Below are 16,195 nucleotides of genomic sequence, written 5' to 3'. Positions count from 1 at the left end.
AGAAGTACAAGGTGAACCTATACAGATCTAGATCCTCCAGGTTTAGATGAAAGCACCTGGACCAGAGGATGGGGAAGTCCATCATGATGACTAGCTCTCCACTCACTTATTTCTGGAGCCTATGACCTAGGGTGATCTAGACTTTGAAACTCAGCAATGGCACTTTAGTCACTGTCAGTGACATCAGTCCTTCCGGAAGTAACTGTGTCAAGAGGGACCTCACTTTAGTATTCTAATAATGTACTGGGAACTAGAATTCCAGGGTTAGGTTAGTAGAGACAGACCACATCATAAACCTAATTACTATCTGGTCATGATTTTTAGCATTACTTAGAACCATGGAGAGAAGAGATGTGCATGGGAGGGGCAGCAACAGGAGGGGTGGGAGGGAGGGTAGGCTCTTCTGACAAGTACTAAAAACTGCCTATTTATATATAATTAGAAGCTTGGGAAAAATTTATCTAAGGAGCCCTTTTCAGATACTACACTTGAAAAGATCCCTTCTTTCACTACTGAGCATGACTCTGTTGTGGATATAATTTACAAACAGCCTCCACTCCAGCTGGACCAGCCAGGTCTGTCTGTAAAATCTTACAGTTTGAGGTGCTGATTTTCCACCCGTCTTAATTACACGGTCTAGGTTTTGAACTCATTTTATGAGAACAGTCTTTAATGTTACATAAGCTTGATAACAACCTATTCAGGGTATTGTAAAGCTACCAATAGGTTTCCTTTCATTTATCCTATAATATACTGTGAAGACAAGGTTGTAGACATACTTTTTAAAGCTATTTCTTTTTTAAAGCAATTTAAAATTTTATTTATTTATATTTTATGCACACTGGTGTTTTGCCTATATGTATGTCTAAGAGTGTCAGATCCATTGGAATGGAGTTACACACAGTTGTGAGCTGCCATGTAGGTTCTGGGAATTGAACCTGGGTCCTCTGGAAGAGCAGTCAGTGCTCTCAATGGCTGAACCATCTCTCCAGTTGCTTTAGGGCTATTGTTAATGCCAACTTTTTTTTTTAAACACGATTTGTTTATTTTTTAATATAAAATTCAAATTCAATGAAAAAAGTACAAGGTGAGTCAATTGTAGAGGTGACCTAATTAATTTACGGAAAAGAACCTCAAAATAAACTTTGCCATTTATATATTAAACCTACAACTGGGCTTGTCTGGAAAACGGCCAGGTTATAAAACCAAAGAGGCTCTCTAGCAGGTTGGCGTTTTGCCTCGATGTTCAAATGAACTGCTGGAATAAGTCAAGTGCAAAGCATCTGAAAATTCTAAATCAGGACTTACAAAACGTTTACAAAGCATCATTTAAATGAGGGCTTGAATTCCAGTGTGTCACCTGCGTGCTGGGTTAAACAGCTTTTACCTAGAAGAGTTGCCTTGTTCAACAAACTGTGAGGACGAAAAGTTAAGTGATGGCAGCATTTAAATGGCTTCTAGTTCCAGTTACAGGCTCACTCTGTGACACAGGTAATCTTCCTGCCTCAGCCTTCTATGTATCTGACATTACAGACCTATATTGCCAGGCCTAGCTTACATGTATTTTCTAAATGCCAACTTTTAAAATGAAAAAAAAAAAAAATATATATATATATATATATATATACACACATTATTAAACTGCAGGAAAAGCAAAACAATAAAAAAACACATTTATAAGCTTGGGAAAATATTGGTTAGTCATGTTCTTTCTTTGGAAAACAAAGGATTATTTCAAATTAGGCTCCTAGGAAGAAGAGATTTTTTTTTTTTAAATAAAATGAGTTTTCTGAGTCTGATATGATAAAATAGCATAAATCCACAGGGCATACTTTAAAATGTCTCATGGCTTCCAAGTGTTCTACTTTTGTGGAGCCCAAATTCATATTGACTTTTAAGTTCCTTTACCAAAGTTTCTTCTCACCACATGACCCAGTACCCACCAAGCTCCCGATGTTGTGATGTAATTTGGAGTTGGTGACATGCATATGTGGTACAAAATTCCAGAGGGTCATTTAGGGTCAGCCAAAAGCCAAGTGTCCCCCCTGGCCGCTGATGGCCCGCCAGTGGTCCAAGCACTGAGCTTCTGGGCTTTCTTGTTAGAGATGTGTGTGCACGAGTTTTGTTGGCTTTATGCAAGCATATTATAGAAATTGTTTTGCATTCTACTTCTCGCTCACAGAACATTGTGAAAAAGGGCTCCTTCTTTTTAATCTAAGTATCCCACCATTTGAAGGTAGTTTTATTTATTTGACTTCATTTTTGATGCTATTTCATAGCTGCTTCTACATTTTTTCTATAAAGACACTTTTCTTTTTTTGTTGCATTTCAAAACAAAACTCCGGAAACCTGCTGTTCACCTTCTGCTGCCTTGCGGAAGGAGTCTGAATTGGAGCCCAAGGAAGCAGGCTCCATGGGTGTGCTCCCCTCTGCACCCCTATCAGGCTGGGATCCTCAATTCGATATCCTCACAAAACTCAAATTTCACTGTTATTTCTTAGCCACAAGAGTCCAGGTACATGATTCATCCAGGCGGAACTGTCTCATCTCTACACATGCATAAGCCATCATACCTTTTAGACCTGGGAGGTGTAGTTCTCTTAAGAGGCCAGTTAAAGCAGCTGAATATTCTAGAAATGCAGATAACCTAGAATAGATCCATTTCAGGGTATTCACTACCTGCTGTGAGTCATCTGAGTTCACCCTAAAAATTCATTTAAAATTGTATTTCTAGTCCCAGCTAGTCCTGAAAACTGATGGATGAGCATAAGATTTGGCTATCAGATGTGATAAAACAAACAAACAAACAAACAAACAAAAAACCCCCACTGTGTGTGGATGCTGGATGATCAGCATTCAGAGATGGGCCCAATCTCTTTCTTCATGCCCTACCCACCAGCAATGTTGTTTCTCATTAAACCAAAGTCAGTTCTCTTGACAGGCATATAGGGAGAGGGCAAAGACTAGATAAAGATGGCAAGCTTCCAAGATGTCTGGCTTCTTGCTCAATTTCCTGATCTGAGACAAAAGCTGTTGGTTGAAAACAAAGGTCTTACGGACTTTTTGTCTGGCCTGAAAAGAGCTCTGCTGATGGCTAACCTGGAGGAGTTTATAACAGGTGTTGGCTGGGGAGAAAGACCCTTCAAATACTTAAAACAAAACAAAACAAACAACAATAACAACAAAACAAATACACAAAAAACAAACCCAAGAGACTGGATTTTCTGGCTCCTGAGTCCCTGTCTGCCTTGCAAGAGGGTTTTTCTCTCTGTGCTTGCTGCATGTGGTGTGTGTGTGTGTGTGTGTGTGTGTGTAAATGTGTTTGCCTGTGTGTGTGTGTAAATGTGTTTGCCTGTGTGTATGTGTGTGTGTGTGTGTGTAAATGTGTTTGCCTGTGTGTGTGTGTGTGTGTGTGTGTGTAAATGTGTTTGCCTGTGTGTATGTGTGTGTGTGTGTGTGTAAATGTGTTTGCCTGTGTGTATGTGTGTTGTACCTATGTGTGTACATTTCCTCATCTCAACAATGGCAAAAAAAAAAAAAAAAGAAAATCAGTTCTCTTCAAAGACTGTGCTCTTTCCCATGCAGTTGATATAATATACAAGTAACAATACCTTTTCCTGTAAAATTGTACAATGTATAAAACAGATATACAAGCTAGTCCTTACTTTTTACAGCAGGGAGAGCAATCGGCCTGAAGGGAGGATGGTATCTTTAGGATGCCCAAACTAATATTTTATAAACCAGAATGGCTGACACGAAAGGAGTATTGTGATCAATATTGAAATTGGTGGCACTAAGAATACTACAGATTAATAAAAGGGGCAGGAATATGGTTCAGTGGTAGAGTGTTTGTTGTTCGGATATGAGAGCTGAATTGAAATTCCTAGCACACACACAAAAAGCTGAGAATGGCTATGTACACGCTGTTAACCCATTCTGTGGAGGATGGGGACAGGAGGATATACTGGGTTTGTTGGTAGCCAGCCAAGCTCTAGTTCAGTGTAAATACTGTTTCAGGGAACTAAGAGGGGGCTGGAGAACAAGGTGCTTGATGTCCTCCTCTGGCCTCTGCACTCATGCAATTACATGAATGTGCACAGACACAAGTGCACCATACATACTCACCCAGGCGAACAATCACAACTCTAAATGTTTTATACATTACTAACTTAATGTTTATTTTTAAAAACCTGTGAGGGATGATTACAGTTGTCCTGCCTCACCTGTGGGGATACAACCCAAGGCCTCCCGTGCTTAGACTCTCTGAAAGGACCACCTTCAGATTGTGTTCATTTACTATGATCAAGCTTAACTTAAAAATAGCACAATAAATGATGGCCAATAAGTAACAACAAACAGAACAGGCAAAGCAACATACTTTAACAAGTTACTTAGAGCTTACAAATTTCTTACTTCTGCAATTTTCTACGTAACATTTTTAGACTGTAGCTGACCATGAGTCACTAAATCCATACAGCAAATATATGCATAAGAGCAAACTGCTTACTATTTTCTAATTATACCATTCCAACATATATTATAGCTAAATCCTATAGTATATAACATATATAATACATACAATGTATAATATATAATCATTATTACTACCTACTTCTGACAAATGAGGAAAATGAATCAGAAGCAGGGTAACTATTGCGCCAGGTATTTTCCAGCCAGTGAGCTGGGTCTGACGGCCAGGCAGTCTATGTTCTTGACTGCTAACATTCACACCTCTCTGAATGCTGCTGAGTGGAAAGCACACGCCTTGGTCTACCTGAAGGGAACCCTCGCGCTGCACAGAGCACGTGCTGAGACTAGACAGACAGAGCCTTTTGGAGCCTTGACTAGTTTTGGCTATTTTTAACCCTAAATATCCTTTAGGAGAGCATTTCCCAATGAGTGTTTTCTAGAATAAGTCTAAAGAGATTTATGCTTCAACAAACATTCCTAAGACATCAGATATATTCGTGAAGTTCTCGAGTAGTTCTTTTTCCGGGAGCCTGATCAAAGGCACCAACATGTTGGCATTTACTAGGAAGACAGCCTAGAAGTCAACAAAGCTGTCTTAGTTCCGAAACATATTTGACCACTTATATTGCTCCGAAGTAGTGTTTTGAGGAGTAATTTATATTGGGAAATGCTTGACATTTAACGAGCCTGCTGTGAAAATGCAGCCTTTTTGTCTCAGGAGGTTACTTATCTGCCACAAGTCTCCTGGAGATATTTATGGATGAGAAGAAAGCATGAATGGAATGAAAAGGCCAGAGCCTGGACTCCAGGTGTCCTTGTTCGCTGCCTCCTCAATGTACCACATAGAAAAGGATGTAACAGTTCCTCACTGACAATCCTGTTTGCCAGACTATTATTCTCTTAATTAAAATTCTAAACTTTAGTTTTCTAACTTCTTGACCTGACTCTGGGAGCCTTCAGTTTTAAATTTTTTCAGGTAAACCTAACCCCAAGCAATTCTTTTGGGCACTGTATTATCTCTTGATTGATGAGAATCCAAGGATTACTTCCCTGGAATACTGGAATACTGAACTGGATTCTTAACACTAGGGGAGCAATCTAGTCCGGCTTCCTCAGGCTCAAGTCATAAGTACTCCTGGACTCACCACCAGAAAGGCTCCCAATCTTGAGGCCTCTTTGAAATCAAAATGGACACTGTCCTCTCAACTACAATGATACTTCACTTAGCTGGACTCCTATTCTAGACGCATGAACCCAGCCATGTTGATCTGGGAGTAGGCATAAGAAGGAAAAGAAATGGCGCTGGTCTCACCACCCAGGGAAACCATTTGTAGTACTTAAAGTAATCAAGTTACACATCTCTGGGGAGTGCTGAGGACTTTACTCATTTGTATTTTGATGAGATTATTACTGGGCCTAAATTAATGTGGCTCTCACAGACTATTAGTTTTGATACATTTGATGACTGATGGCGAAGAGGAAAACATTATAGTTTTTGGCTGGATGAAGGAAAGAGGAAAAATCTTTTTTTTTTTAAGGAAAAACAATCATTAAAATAATTTAAAATTATTAATCCACTAGGATTCAGAGCAGGAGCCAAAGCCTGAATTAATAATGGTTGGTGAGTCCATTCAGACAAGGCTTTTGGGGGGTCATTTTCCAAGGCTAGTGGTAAAAAGCTTCATGGCCAGAGCAACATTTGGCAATAAATTAGTTCAGCTTGTTTCCACACAGCCTCAAACTCCATCAGGAAAAACAAGCTTTCATATGTTTGAAGCAAGGAAGAATAATGCAATTCCTCTTCACATTTTGACAATTCAATTTTTGGCATGCACACATGCTGACCTTTAAAGACCACTAGCTACTCTCTCTCCTGTTTGGTTTTAGTTCCTATAAAGGGGAAAAATGCATTCTTAACTTATAACAGCAAGAGACACATTTTCTCAAGGCAAAAGTAATGAAGGCACAAGGAAAGTACCATGTACGTTAACCCATTAGCAAATGAGGTGGTGAAAGGCCTTCCCAGCGTAGAATTACCACATCTCAGATAATGATAATGTCACGCCACTGCTTGTTGAAGGAAAGACTACAGAATGAATGACTTGCCCCACTTTCTCATCTCTAACACTACATTAAAAGAATGTAGTAACAGTAACGGAATAGTGACATCTCCACTCAAAAAGCATTCAGTTAGAAAGGTAAACCAAACCAAAACAAAAACACAGACTAGAGCTGTGGGAAACCACTCAAGTAAGGGCCAACTGAGGTTTCCTCTGATTAGTTTGAGTGTGTGGTAGTGGTTGTAGTAGTTATAAAAGTAACGGCTAACATTTTTGAGTATTATATGACAAGCCTTGTTCGAAGAATTTTAATACATGCACTCATTTAATTCTGTGGGGTAGGTAATAGAATCTGACTTTTAAAGAGGAGGAAATTGAGGCTTACAGAACTTGTTTAAATAACATCACACGTCACATGGCTTTAGAGGCATATCCTCGACCAAAGCCCCTGCTTTGTCAGGTTGCCATAGTCAGAGTGGAGCTCTGTCATTTGCCAATTATACAACTCTGGGAAAGTTCTTTAACCTCTCTGAGATGCAGATTTTGCTTCTAGAAATGGGTTATTCCCACATTTAAACAATATATTCCATGTAAAACACAGCATAGTACCTGGTTAAAAAATGTTTAAGACATGCTAGCTGCTATTACATACCCATCAAAGGGTTACAGAAACTAATGTGAGGCTTCATTTGATTTTGTTGTTTTCTTTTTACATTTATTTATTTAAAATGACAGTTTATTCACTTTGTATCCCTGCTGTAGCTCCTCCCAATCCCGAAGTTCCTCCCTTTTCTCTTTTCATGCCCCTCCCCAAGTCCACTGATAGGGGAGGTCCTCCTCCCCTTCCATCTGACCCTAGCCTATCAGGTCTCCTCAGGACTGGCTGCATTGTCCTCCTGTGGCCTGGCAAGGCTGCTCCCCTCTGGCGGAATTTTGTTGTTTTCTTGATGTGTGGTGCTGGAGGTATTCCCATCCTTTGTGTAACATTTTTAGCATTATCTTCCGGAAAGCTCTTGGAAATGGTAGTGATCATAGTAATTGTGTCAATTATAGTAAGAGATATTTGTATTTCTAAAAATACGACTACCCTGGCCACAAAGAACACAGCAAAGCTGAATCCATGGGAGGAAGACTGAGTTTTTGCTCTTAGGAATATTCAGCTGATCTTAGATTTTAAGACACAATGAAGTCATCTGAACATGCTAGTGTTTCTATTTTTCCATTCTTCACAGTTAGGACTTTCACTTACGTTCTCCCTAGCTCTTTAGGAAACAGCTTCAATACCTGTACTGCAGGAAGAACTTACTTTACTTTTCTAATTCTTATTTTTTTAAGTTAAAATTTTATTTACTTTATCCTTTAAACATCTTGGCTCCATGTTTATCTGTGCTCTACAAAAGGGTATCAGATACCCTGGTTTTGGAGCTATGGAAGGCTATTGTGGGTGCTGGCACTTGAAACAAGGTCCTCCACAGAAGTGACAAGAGCTCTTCACTGCTGAGCCACCTGTTCACACTTTTGTGGTGGTTAGTTAGTTCCTGAACCGTGCCCTTCTCCATAGCACACATCTAGTCTATGCCAGTCCCATTAGAGCACCTCAAATGTCACTACTGTCACTCTTCCCAGCCAGAGCTAGGAATGCTTTCAAGTCAGGTGATTTTCCCATCAGGAAACATTTAGTAATGTCCAACAACAGCTCTTGTTCTAATTGTGAGTGTGTGAGAGGCATCTAGTAAGTAAAAGGATTACAGTCCTACAAGTGAAGATTTATTCATCACATAGGTCAGTAGGCCTGACTTCAGAAACAGTGTTTAAAATGCCCTCACCAGTATGTTACATATTATTATTTTTTATTTAAAAACATATTTATTTTCATATTTTATCATGGAATATAAATAATTTGCAGTCAGGGTGCAACATTTTAACTGTCAACTTGACAGTAGGTTGAATCACCCAGAAAGAGAGTTTCAGTGAGGGACTGTATAGATCAGGTTAGCCTGTGGGCAAGTCTGTGGAGGACTGTTTTACTTATACTTACTGGGAAAACTCAGCCTAGAAGCGGCCAATGACACTCTTTGGGTTTGTGTCCCGAGTTGTGTGACAATGGAGAGTGAGTGGGGCGGCACCCAGGCATGCATTCTCACTCTATGCTTTTAACTGTGGATGCGAACAGCTGCTTCAAGTCCCTGCTGCTATGACCTCCCTGCAGTGATGAGCTGTAACATGGATTTGTGAGCCAAGGAAACTGTCTCTCCCTTAAAGCTGTGTTTGTTGGAATACATAGCTTAATCACAGCAACAGAAAGAAAACTAGAACAAGGATTCAATTATAATTATCTCCTTATTGCTAGTAGTCAAGACAATTTTCTCAGTAACAGTCAAGCTAGGAAATCCTCTATTACCCATCCATATGAACTTATTAAATTGGGTAAATTTAGTCGGTAACCACACATTAACCACAAAAGATGTCAGATGTCAGATGAAAGGATTTGAAGTTTCCTTGCGACATTTGATAAATGAGAAAAATAATATAAAAGCTAACTTTTTAGTTTTTATAACCCAGCCATTGGTTGTCCTTATTTCTGATTTCATATGGATTTCCCAAATGATCCAATAAACTACAACATATAAAAAAGGATGTATAAAAATATGTTGGAAAAGATACAACCACACATGAATACATTTAGAGAAACATTTTAACCATTAAAAATTTGACAATGTTGACTAAAGACTCTACCAGAAAAATCAAACCAAAGTGAAAAGGAAAAAGTGAGGGCACTATCAAGACGTTATGTTCAAGGGAATCAGGATCAGGGGCCACAGGAGAAATGCTCAACATACCAACACTAGTGTCACATTCTAGCTCACATTAAAACATAAAACAAAACAAAATCCCCTCCCCCAATAATAAACATCCTGGAAGAGGGTAGGCATTGTTTTGTTTAAAGTTCACAAAGTGTCTCTATTCATTATCATCTATCAGCAGAGGTAAAGCAGTCTTTTGTCGAGGAAAAAGGCGTGGGCCTCTATGAGTCTCACAGTCTTCCCAATAAAAGTAAAAAGGTACAATGAATACAAGAGAGCCTTGCTATATAATGCAAATCTTTGTTATAGAGAGTAAGGTCACTGTTAATTTCCATTAATAACTATATTTCCAAAGAAAGAAACTTACTGTTTTTATTTTTAAAGTGCTTATTTATGCTTGGTGTGTGACTGTGGCAGCTCCACGGTGGAGGGTCAAAGGTCAACGCCTGGCTGTCTTTCTGCAGGCCTTCTTCTTCATGTCTTATTTTTGATAGCACAACATTTCTCCCTTCCCTTTCTTTCCTCCAAATCCTTCCACGTACTCCCTCTTGCTTTCTTTCAAATTCATAGTGCCTTTTCCATTGCATGTTATCCATGCATATATGAATATGTAGACACATACACATTTCTAAATATAGGCTGCTCAGTCTGTAAAATGTGTTTCAGGGCTGGCCATAAAGTCTGGGATAAAGACTTGGCGTGCTCTTCCCCAGGAAAGCCTACTTCTCCAGCTTTCAGCATTCCTTAGTTGCCAGTAGTTCTTGTAAGGTTGAGGCCTTGTGGTCTTTTCCCTTTGGTATGTCTATCGATGTAGTCCTTGTTCAGCTCATGTTTGGGCAGTCATGTTGGTGACACTTTATGGGTGCAGTTCCTGACATTACTACTCCTATTACACAACCCCATAGCAAACTCCCTGATTCTCTGGCTCTTATATCTTTCTGTTCTCTCCTCTGCAACGTTTGAGTCTTAGGTACAGAATCCTTCATTTTTCCAGAAGGGATCTCACTGAACGTGGAGGTTTCTGTTCAGCTAGACTCTCTGGCTAGGAAGCCCCAGGAGCTGCCTCTCTGCTTCGACAGCCTCTGCAGCACTGAGGTTATAGCCACATGCCACCAGGTCAGGACTCTGGGAGTGCTGGGATCCTAGTCCAGGTCCTTATGTTTACATACAAAACACTTCACCCACGGAGGCATCTTCCTAGAACCTCTAAGTAAAATCTTGAAGAGAAAATTGCTATTTTTACCTCTGGAAGGTACTAAATACAACAGGTGCTTACTTGCTGGGACTAATACTTTGTGACTTTTACTTTTAGTCAGTATAAATAGAATAATACAGCCAGGCGTGCTGGTGCATGCCTGTAATCCCAGCACCATGGGAGGTAGAGGCGGGAGGATTGCTGTGACTTTGAGGCCAGCCTGCTCTACAATGTGAGTCCAGGACAGCCAAGGCTACACAGAGAAACCCTGTCTCAAAGAAAGAAAAAAAAGAAAAGAAAAGAAAAGAAAAACATACCAAACATAGACTTTCAAGTGGACAGTCTAGTAGGTAATGCAGATGTCGTCCCTGAATCTTATTATGCTCATAACAGTATCGCAACAATAATATTGCAAAATAACAGTTTGTTCTAGCCAATGACACTAGCAGCAGACGTGATAAAACTGGAGGCTCTGTGTGAGCAGAGGCAGCGGCTCCCATACATGATGCTCACTCCTAAATGAGATCTGCATCCATTTCATTAATTTTTCTCTTTTTAAGTATGAAATTGTATATATAGTATTTATTTATTGATTAAGAGGTGTGTGATTACATGAATTAAATGGTTACTTACCTAGTAAATCCGAGGCTCTCAAATTTTCTTTTAGAAATATAACGGAAATGATGGCACTACCTATAAAGAAAATTGCCATTAGTGGTGGTTCCTATATAAAAACGTGTTATTCAGTACAGTTTGAAAGACGCTGAGCATTTCATGTCTGTGCCTCACTCCCTGTGTTCTGAGCTGTGGCTGTAAAAGTGATTTCTTCCATGATGGAAGAAGACAAACAGAAACGGACCAAGAACAATGTGCTCGGGGTAATGCCCGTATAAGGGGAGGGTTTCATAAGCTTCCTGAGGTGGAGTGAGAGTGAGAGATGGAGGAAAGAAGAAAGGGGACAGAAGGAGAGGAGAAGGGAGGAGAGGGGAGAAAAAAATAAAATACAAGACAGAAAGTGCAGGAAAAGATAGAAAGTAAGCAAAAACTAAAAGTTAAGAAAGCTGAGGGTGATTTAAAATTTACATAATTAAAATATACTCCATACTGTTGCTCACCAATTCTCAGCATCCCCTCCAGTGCCTCTGGACTCCCAGTCCAGAGTTCCTCCCGGTTCTGTCTCCTTCATACAGCATGTCCAGCAGGCTGCTGGACGCAAATCTGCATCGCACCCTGCCCTCTTCACCCTGTCACTGTCCCAGCTCAGGCTTAGGCCTCTGCTTAATAGTACAGTAGCACCTGCCTTGACATCTCACTTCTCGCTCTTTCTCCACACCAGCACCAGAGTAATCTCTCTAAAATACAAAGCTCATGTAAATTTGCAGTTTTACATCTGAGCTGCTGACTATGGCCTTCAATGACAGCTATGATTTCTCTCCTGTCACTTTTCTCACAGTGATCCTCAACTTCTCTTCTATTCTGTGCTTATCCTTTCTAAAATACATAAATTCCCAGTTCCACCATGTGCTTTTATGTTCATGACTTCTACAAGTGCCCATTTTGTGGTCAACTCTGGTCTCAAGATCACTTTTAGATCCAGACTGAGCTGAACATGCTGCTTTTATGTTGTTTTATGTTTTATGTAGTTTTTCATTTTATCTGGGATTTATTTTCTTGTCTTCATCTTTTTTTTTTTTTTTTATTACACTTCCAAGAGTGACTCACACTGGTGGACTCTTACAGCTGAGCCTGCTGCTGTGACCTCAGGGTCAAGGAGTAAGTTTCACATCTGAGTTGTTCCTCTTGTAGGCTCATTCCTTGATGAATTCAGGCATTGGAGAACTCAAAATAGCAATCAGAAAAAAGAGATGTAGTATAATCTGAATTTAAAATTTTTATTAAAAAAATTAGCTGAGCTTTTAAAAGTAATGTTTTCATAAAGGTACTACTGTTTAGAGAAAACTGCAGTTGATATGTTGATCAAACTAGAAAATACTTTCTTTGGTTAGTATGGAAGCAGCAATTTGCTATGTCATTAAAAATTCTTTATTGAATAATTTTAATGTCTGTATAATGACCCATTAATGTAGATGCTACAGTTACATTTTGAATATGACTATGCCTGATGTTCTGGTGACTTATTTAAAACAAAATAACAATTTTATATCCAAGGTTTTCACTTTAAATAAGTTGGGATGTTCATATGATTTCCACCCCCAGATTCTCTCATTTGCATTGATCTTTGCTCTTGTCTTATCTTCCTGGGCAGGTTATGTATTTGAATGTAAGTTTCACAAAGAATAATCCAGGTGGAGAAATGTTTGCCAAGTCCATATTTAATTGGGCAGTTTGGTTCTAAAACATTAAAACAAGATTTTCTATAGACAAACAAATATGAATATTAAATTATCAAATTAAATCTATTAAATTAAGAGTTGAATTTATGATATGAAAATATATTTAAAATTTCTATCCCAAGATAGGAATAATTCAAGAAATTTTAGAGAGGAACACCAGTGTCCTATGTTCAGAGCCTTAGAAAGGCATGAAGACCAACACCTTTACAAATTGAGTCATATCACTGGCTTTTACAAAACTGGACAAATAATGTTTTCAACTGGAAAAGGGCAGATTAACAGTAAAAACAAGTGCTGCGTGGCTGCAGGAACACAGACCATGCACCTCATTACAGCAATCCTGGTGATGAGATTTCACAGCTGGGGTTGCAGTAAGGTGGATCCCACGAAGAGGGAAATGTAGACTAGTAGGGACACCTACCTAGTTCTAAACATCACACACGTGAAACTTCAGCCACAAGGAGCTCGTGCATTTGCTCTCTGATATTCGGACAACACTCCCCAGCCCACGCACGCTGCTTCCCTGACATCAGAAAGGGCAGATTTCCTTTTCCTTTGTTGCTAAGCCATAAATAATCTAATTTTCATATGGAAGTAGGGGAAATGTCATGTGGTAAATAATTTCATTGCTTCAAGCCAAAAGGATGTGACTGTAATAAAGACGTAAAATACACAACATGACTGGGCTGTACCAACGGCCACAACTTACCCATTTCAGGAAACAAATACGCTCTTCTTCCTCTCTAAAAGCATTTACAGCTCTAATGAACTTCTATACGTATCCATTTCTGAATGTTGTCTCTTCTGTTGTAAGGGAATATGAAATTTTTCTATCAAGGTAGTGTATGTGTGTGTACATGCGTGTGCACGTATGTGCTACTCTTGTGTGTGCATGTGGAGGCCAGAGAGGCTGATGATTGGTGTCTTCCTCTATGATTCTCCATCATATTTAAAAAAATAGTTATTTAGCCAGGCACGGTGGTGCACATCTCTAATCCCAGCACGCAGGGAGGCAGAAGCAGGCAGATCATTGAGTTCGAAGCCAGCCTGGTCTAAAAAGCCAGTCCAGGACAGCCAAGGCTACATAGAGAAACCCTATCTCAAAAAACAAACAAACAACCCAAAACCTAAAAGAACAGTTATTTTAAATTGTGTGTACGTGTGATTTTATGTGATGTGTACAAGAGTGCAGATGCCTGTAGACATCAGCGGTGTCAGATCCCTTGAAGCTGGAGTTGCAGGTGTGGGTGATTAGCTGCCTGATGTGGGTGCTGGGAAACCCAGTCAGGTCCTCGGCAAGAGCAACATGTGCGCTTCCTGCTCAGTACGTTTTTAAGCCCTCCACCTACCTCAACCTGGAGCTCGACAGCCGTCAGTGAGCCCCTGAGACCTGCTACCCTCCCTCACCTTTTATGTGGGGAAAAGGATAGGCACCACCATATCTCCTTCATTGCTTTAGTGGGTGCTAGAGAGACCCTCTGCCAAACTTTGACATAGAATAAAATATTTATTTAGTAAAGTAATAAAAATAACGTGTTACTATGATGAATTTACTTGTATATACAACTATGGGTGAAATACAAGCAAACTGACAGTGTCTGAGCAACAGCTAATGACATGGCTTCCTAGTGGAGTAGAATATTTTTAAAACGAGCAAAATTAAACCAAAGTATTCCCATACATCTCTAACCAGAGACTTGCCCAGCTCAACTACTGTTTTTCCAATAGCCACTGCCTCATGAACAGGGCCAATTTTATTGCTACAGCAAAATTTAATAATAACAATTTGAAAGATCATAAAGATCACTAGTTTTTAAAAGCGTCAACATAGCATGCCTGCACGTATGTGCCAGGTAGAACTAAACTACAGCTACCATAAGGTCTTCCTTCAGCATGCGCATTTAGGGTCAGAGGCTTGCTTGGGCAGAGGCTCATGACTTCTTTGCTACTTGACACTCCAAGACACAGAACGCTCATAGAAGTTGCTATTTAATTGCTAGGTATGTATCCAGGAAAAAAAAAAAGAGTGCAAACAAAACTAGGAACAAAATATATGCTTTGCAGGCACTCAATAGTTGCAGAGTTAACAATGCCCACCGTTCAGACATGTGATTTTCCCAGGCAAAGCTCAATGTTTAAGGTCAATGAACTGCTCTTCTTGTCAAGTGGAGAGTGTTTATAGAACCAGCCAGCTCTGTCCCCAACTTTATTAACTTCTGACAGTGGATGACAATGCTGCAGCTGCTCAGAGGATCAGCTTATCTGGGGCCTGTATATAAAGTTTGCAAATGGGGCCTGATCTGAGCTGGGCTGTCTTCAGCTCCTCATTTCATTATCCTTAAGGAAATTCTCAGTTAGAAAGTATGAGGCTGGTTCATGAAGATGTCACAGAGTAAGGAGTATTGGAATCAGCCTAAAAGATTTTCCTGCTGTTTAGTGTTCAAAATGTCTCTGAGGGTGAAAATTAGAAGTCCTGAGGGGAGCTCTGGGCTGCCAGGCTGCAGAGGACATAGCAGGACACTGGGCTGAGAGGATGAAACTTGGGTTCTAGCTTGTGTCTGTCAAGCTGTGGGAGAGCACACCCGCTAACACGTTGTCTTCATTCTGAGGCTGGGGAGACGAAGCACACGTGCTTCCTCGTTGCCAGCAGCCCCCCTCTGTTTGCACATGATCTAGTAGTTTACGAGCACACAGATGAAGCCATGGCTGTGTGCTGTTTAAAAGCGGCTTAACAAGTATGAAGGAAAACCAGGAGAGAGGCTACCTGCTGTGTGTGATAACTGGGTTCTGTGGGTGAAGGCATGACTGAACGTTCCAGGAGCAGTACACTGCCCTCTCCTTACTAACAGATGATGCAGGAGTGCTCACCTAGAGGAAAAAAAAAACTCACCCTTACTCTTTAGTAGTTAGTAAATGGCCACAAATACAACAATTCACAAAGCAGAGCAGACAAGCATAGGAAAAAGCCCAGCTTCAGCAGTCATAACAGAGAGAAAGGCAAGGCCTAAAAGCAGGTGCTGCCGGCAAGGAGGGGCAGCGGCCATTTCCCGCGCCAGCCAGGCTTAGTGCTGACCCGGTGCAGTCTCACCCTTCTATAACGTGGCCCGGCTGGAGAGCAAGAGAATCTATCTGTGTAGAGAGTGAGCTCACGATCTTCTTGTGAACACTGAACTGTTCGGATTCCTTGACCTGCATCTGGGAATCTGTCTTACTAAAAAAACTGGAAAGAGTCCCAACCTATCATTACAAAATTACTTTTCCAGGATTCAGTAGTAATGGATAGTCAATAAAATTATAATAAAAAGAAAAAGT

At 40.1% G+C, this 16,195-nt stretch overlaps 1 protein-coding gene across 2 annotated transcripts in view; it reads right to left on the bottom strand.

The window, feature by feature from the left end:
* Nipal2 (NIPA like domain containing 2) overlaps positions 1 to 16,195 on the bottom strand; it is a 97,411-nt gene that overhangs the window by 37,072 nt on the left and 44,144 nt on the right. For both annotated transcript variants that reach the window (XM_060392931.1, XM_060392924.1), the window contains exon 4: positions 11,163 to 11,222. In XM_060392931.1, coding sequence (XP_060248914.1) covers positions 11,163 to 11,222 — 60 coding nt within the window. The remainder of the gene's footprint in view (positions 1 to 11,162; positions 11,223 to 16,195) is intronic.

This window comes from Meriones unguiculatus, chromosome 1, assembly GCF_030254825.1.
Source record: "Meriones unguiculatus strain TT.TT164.6M chromosome 1, Bangor_MerUng_6.1, whole genome shotgun sequence".
In the NCBI taxonomy this organism is placed as follows: Eukaryota; Metazoa; Chordata; class Mammalia; order Rodentia; family Muridae; genus Meriones; species Meriones unguiculatus.
Note: the sequence above shows the minus strand (reverse complement) of the source record. Positions and strands in the feature narration are given on the sequence as shown.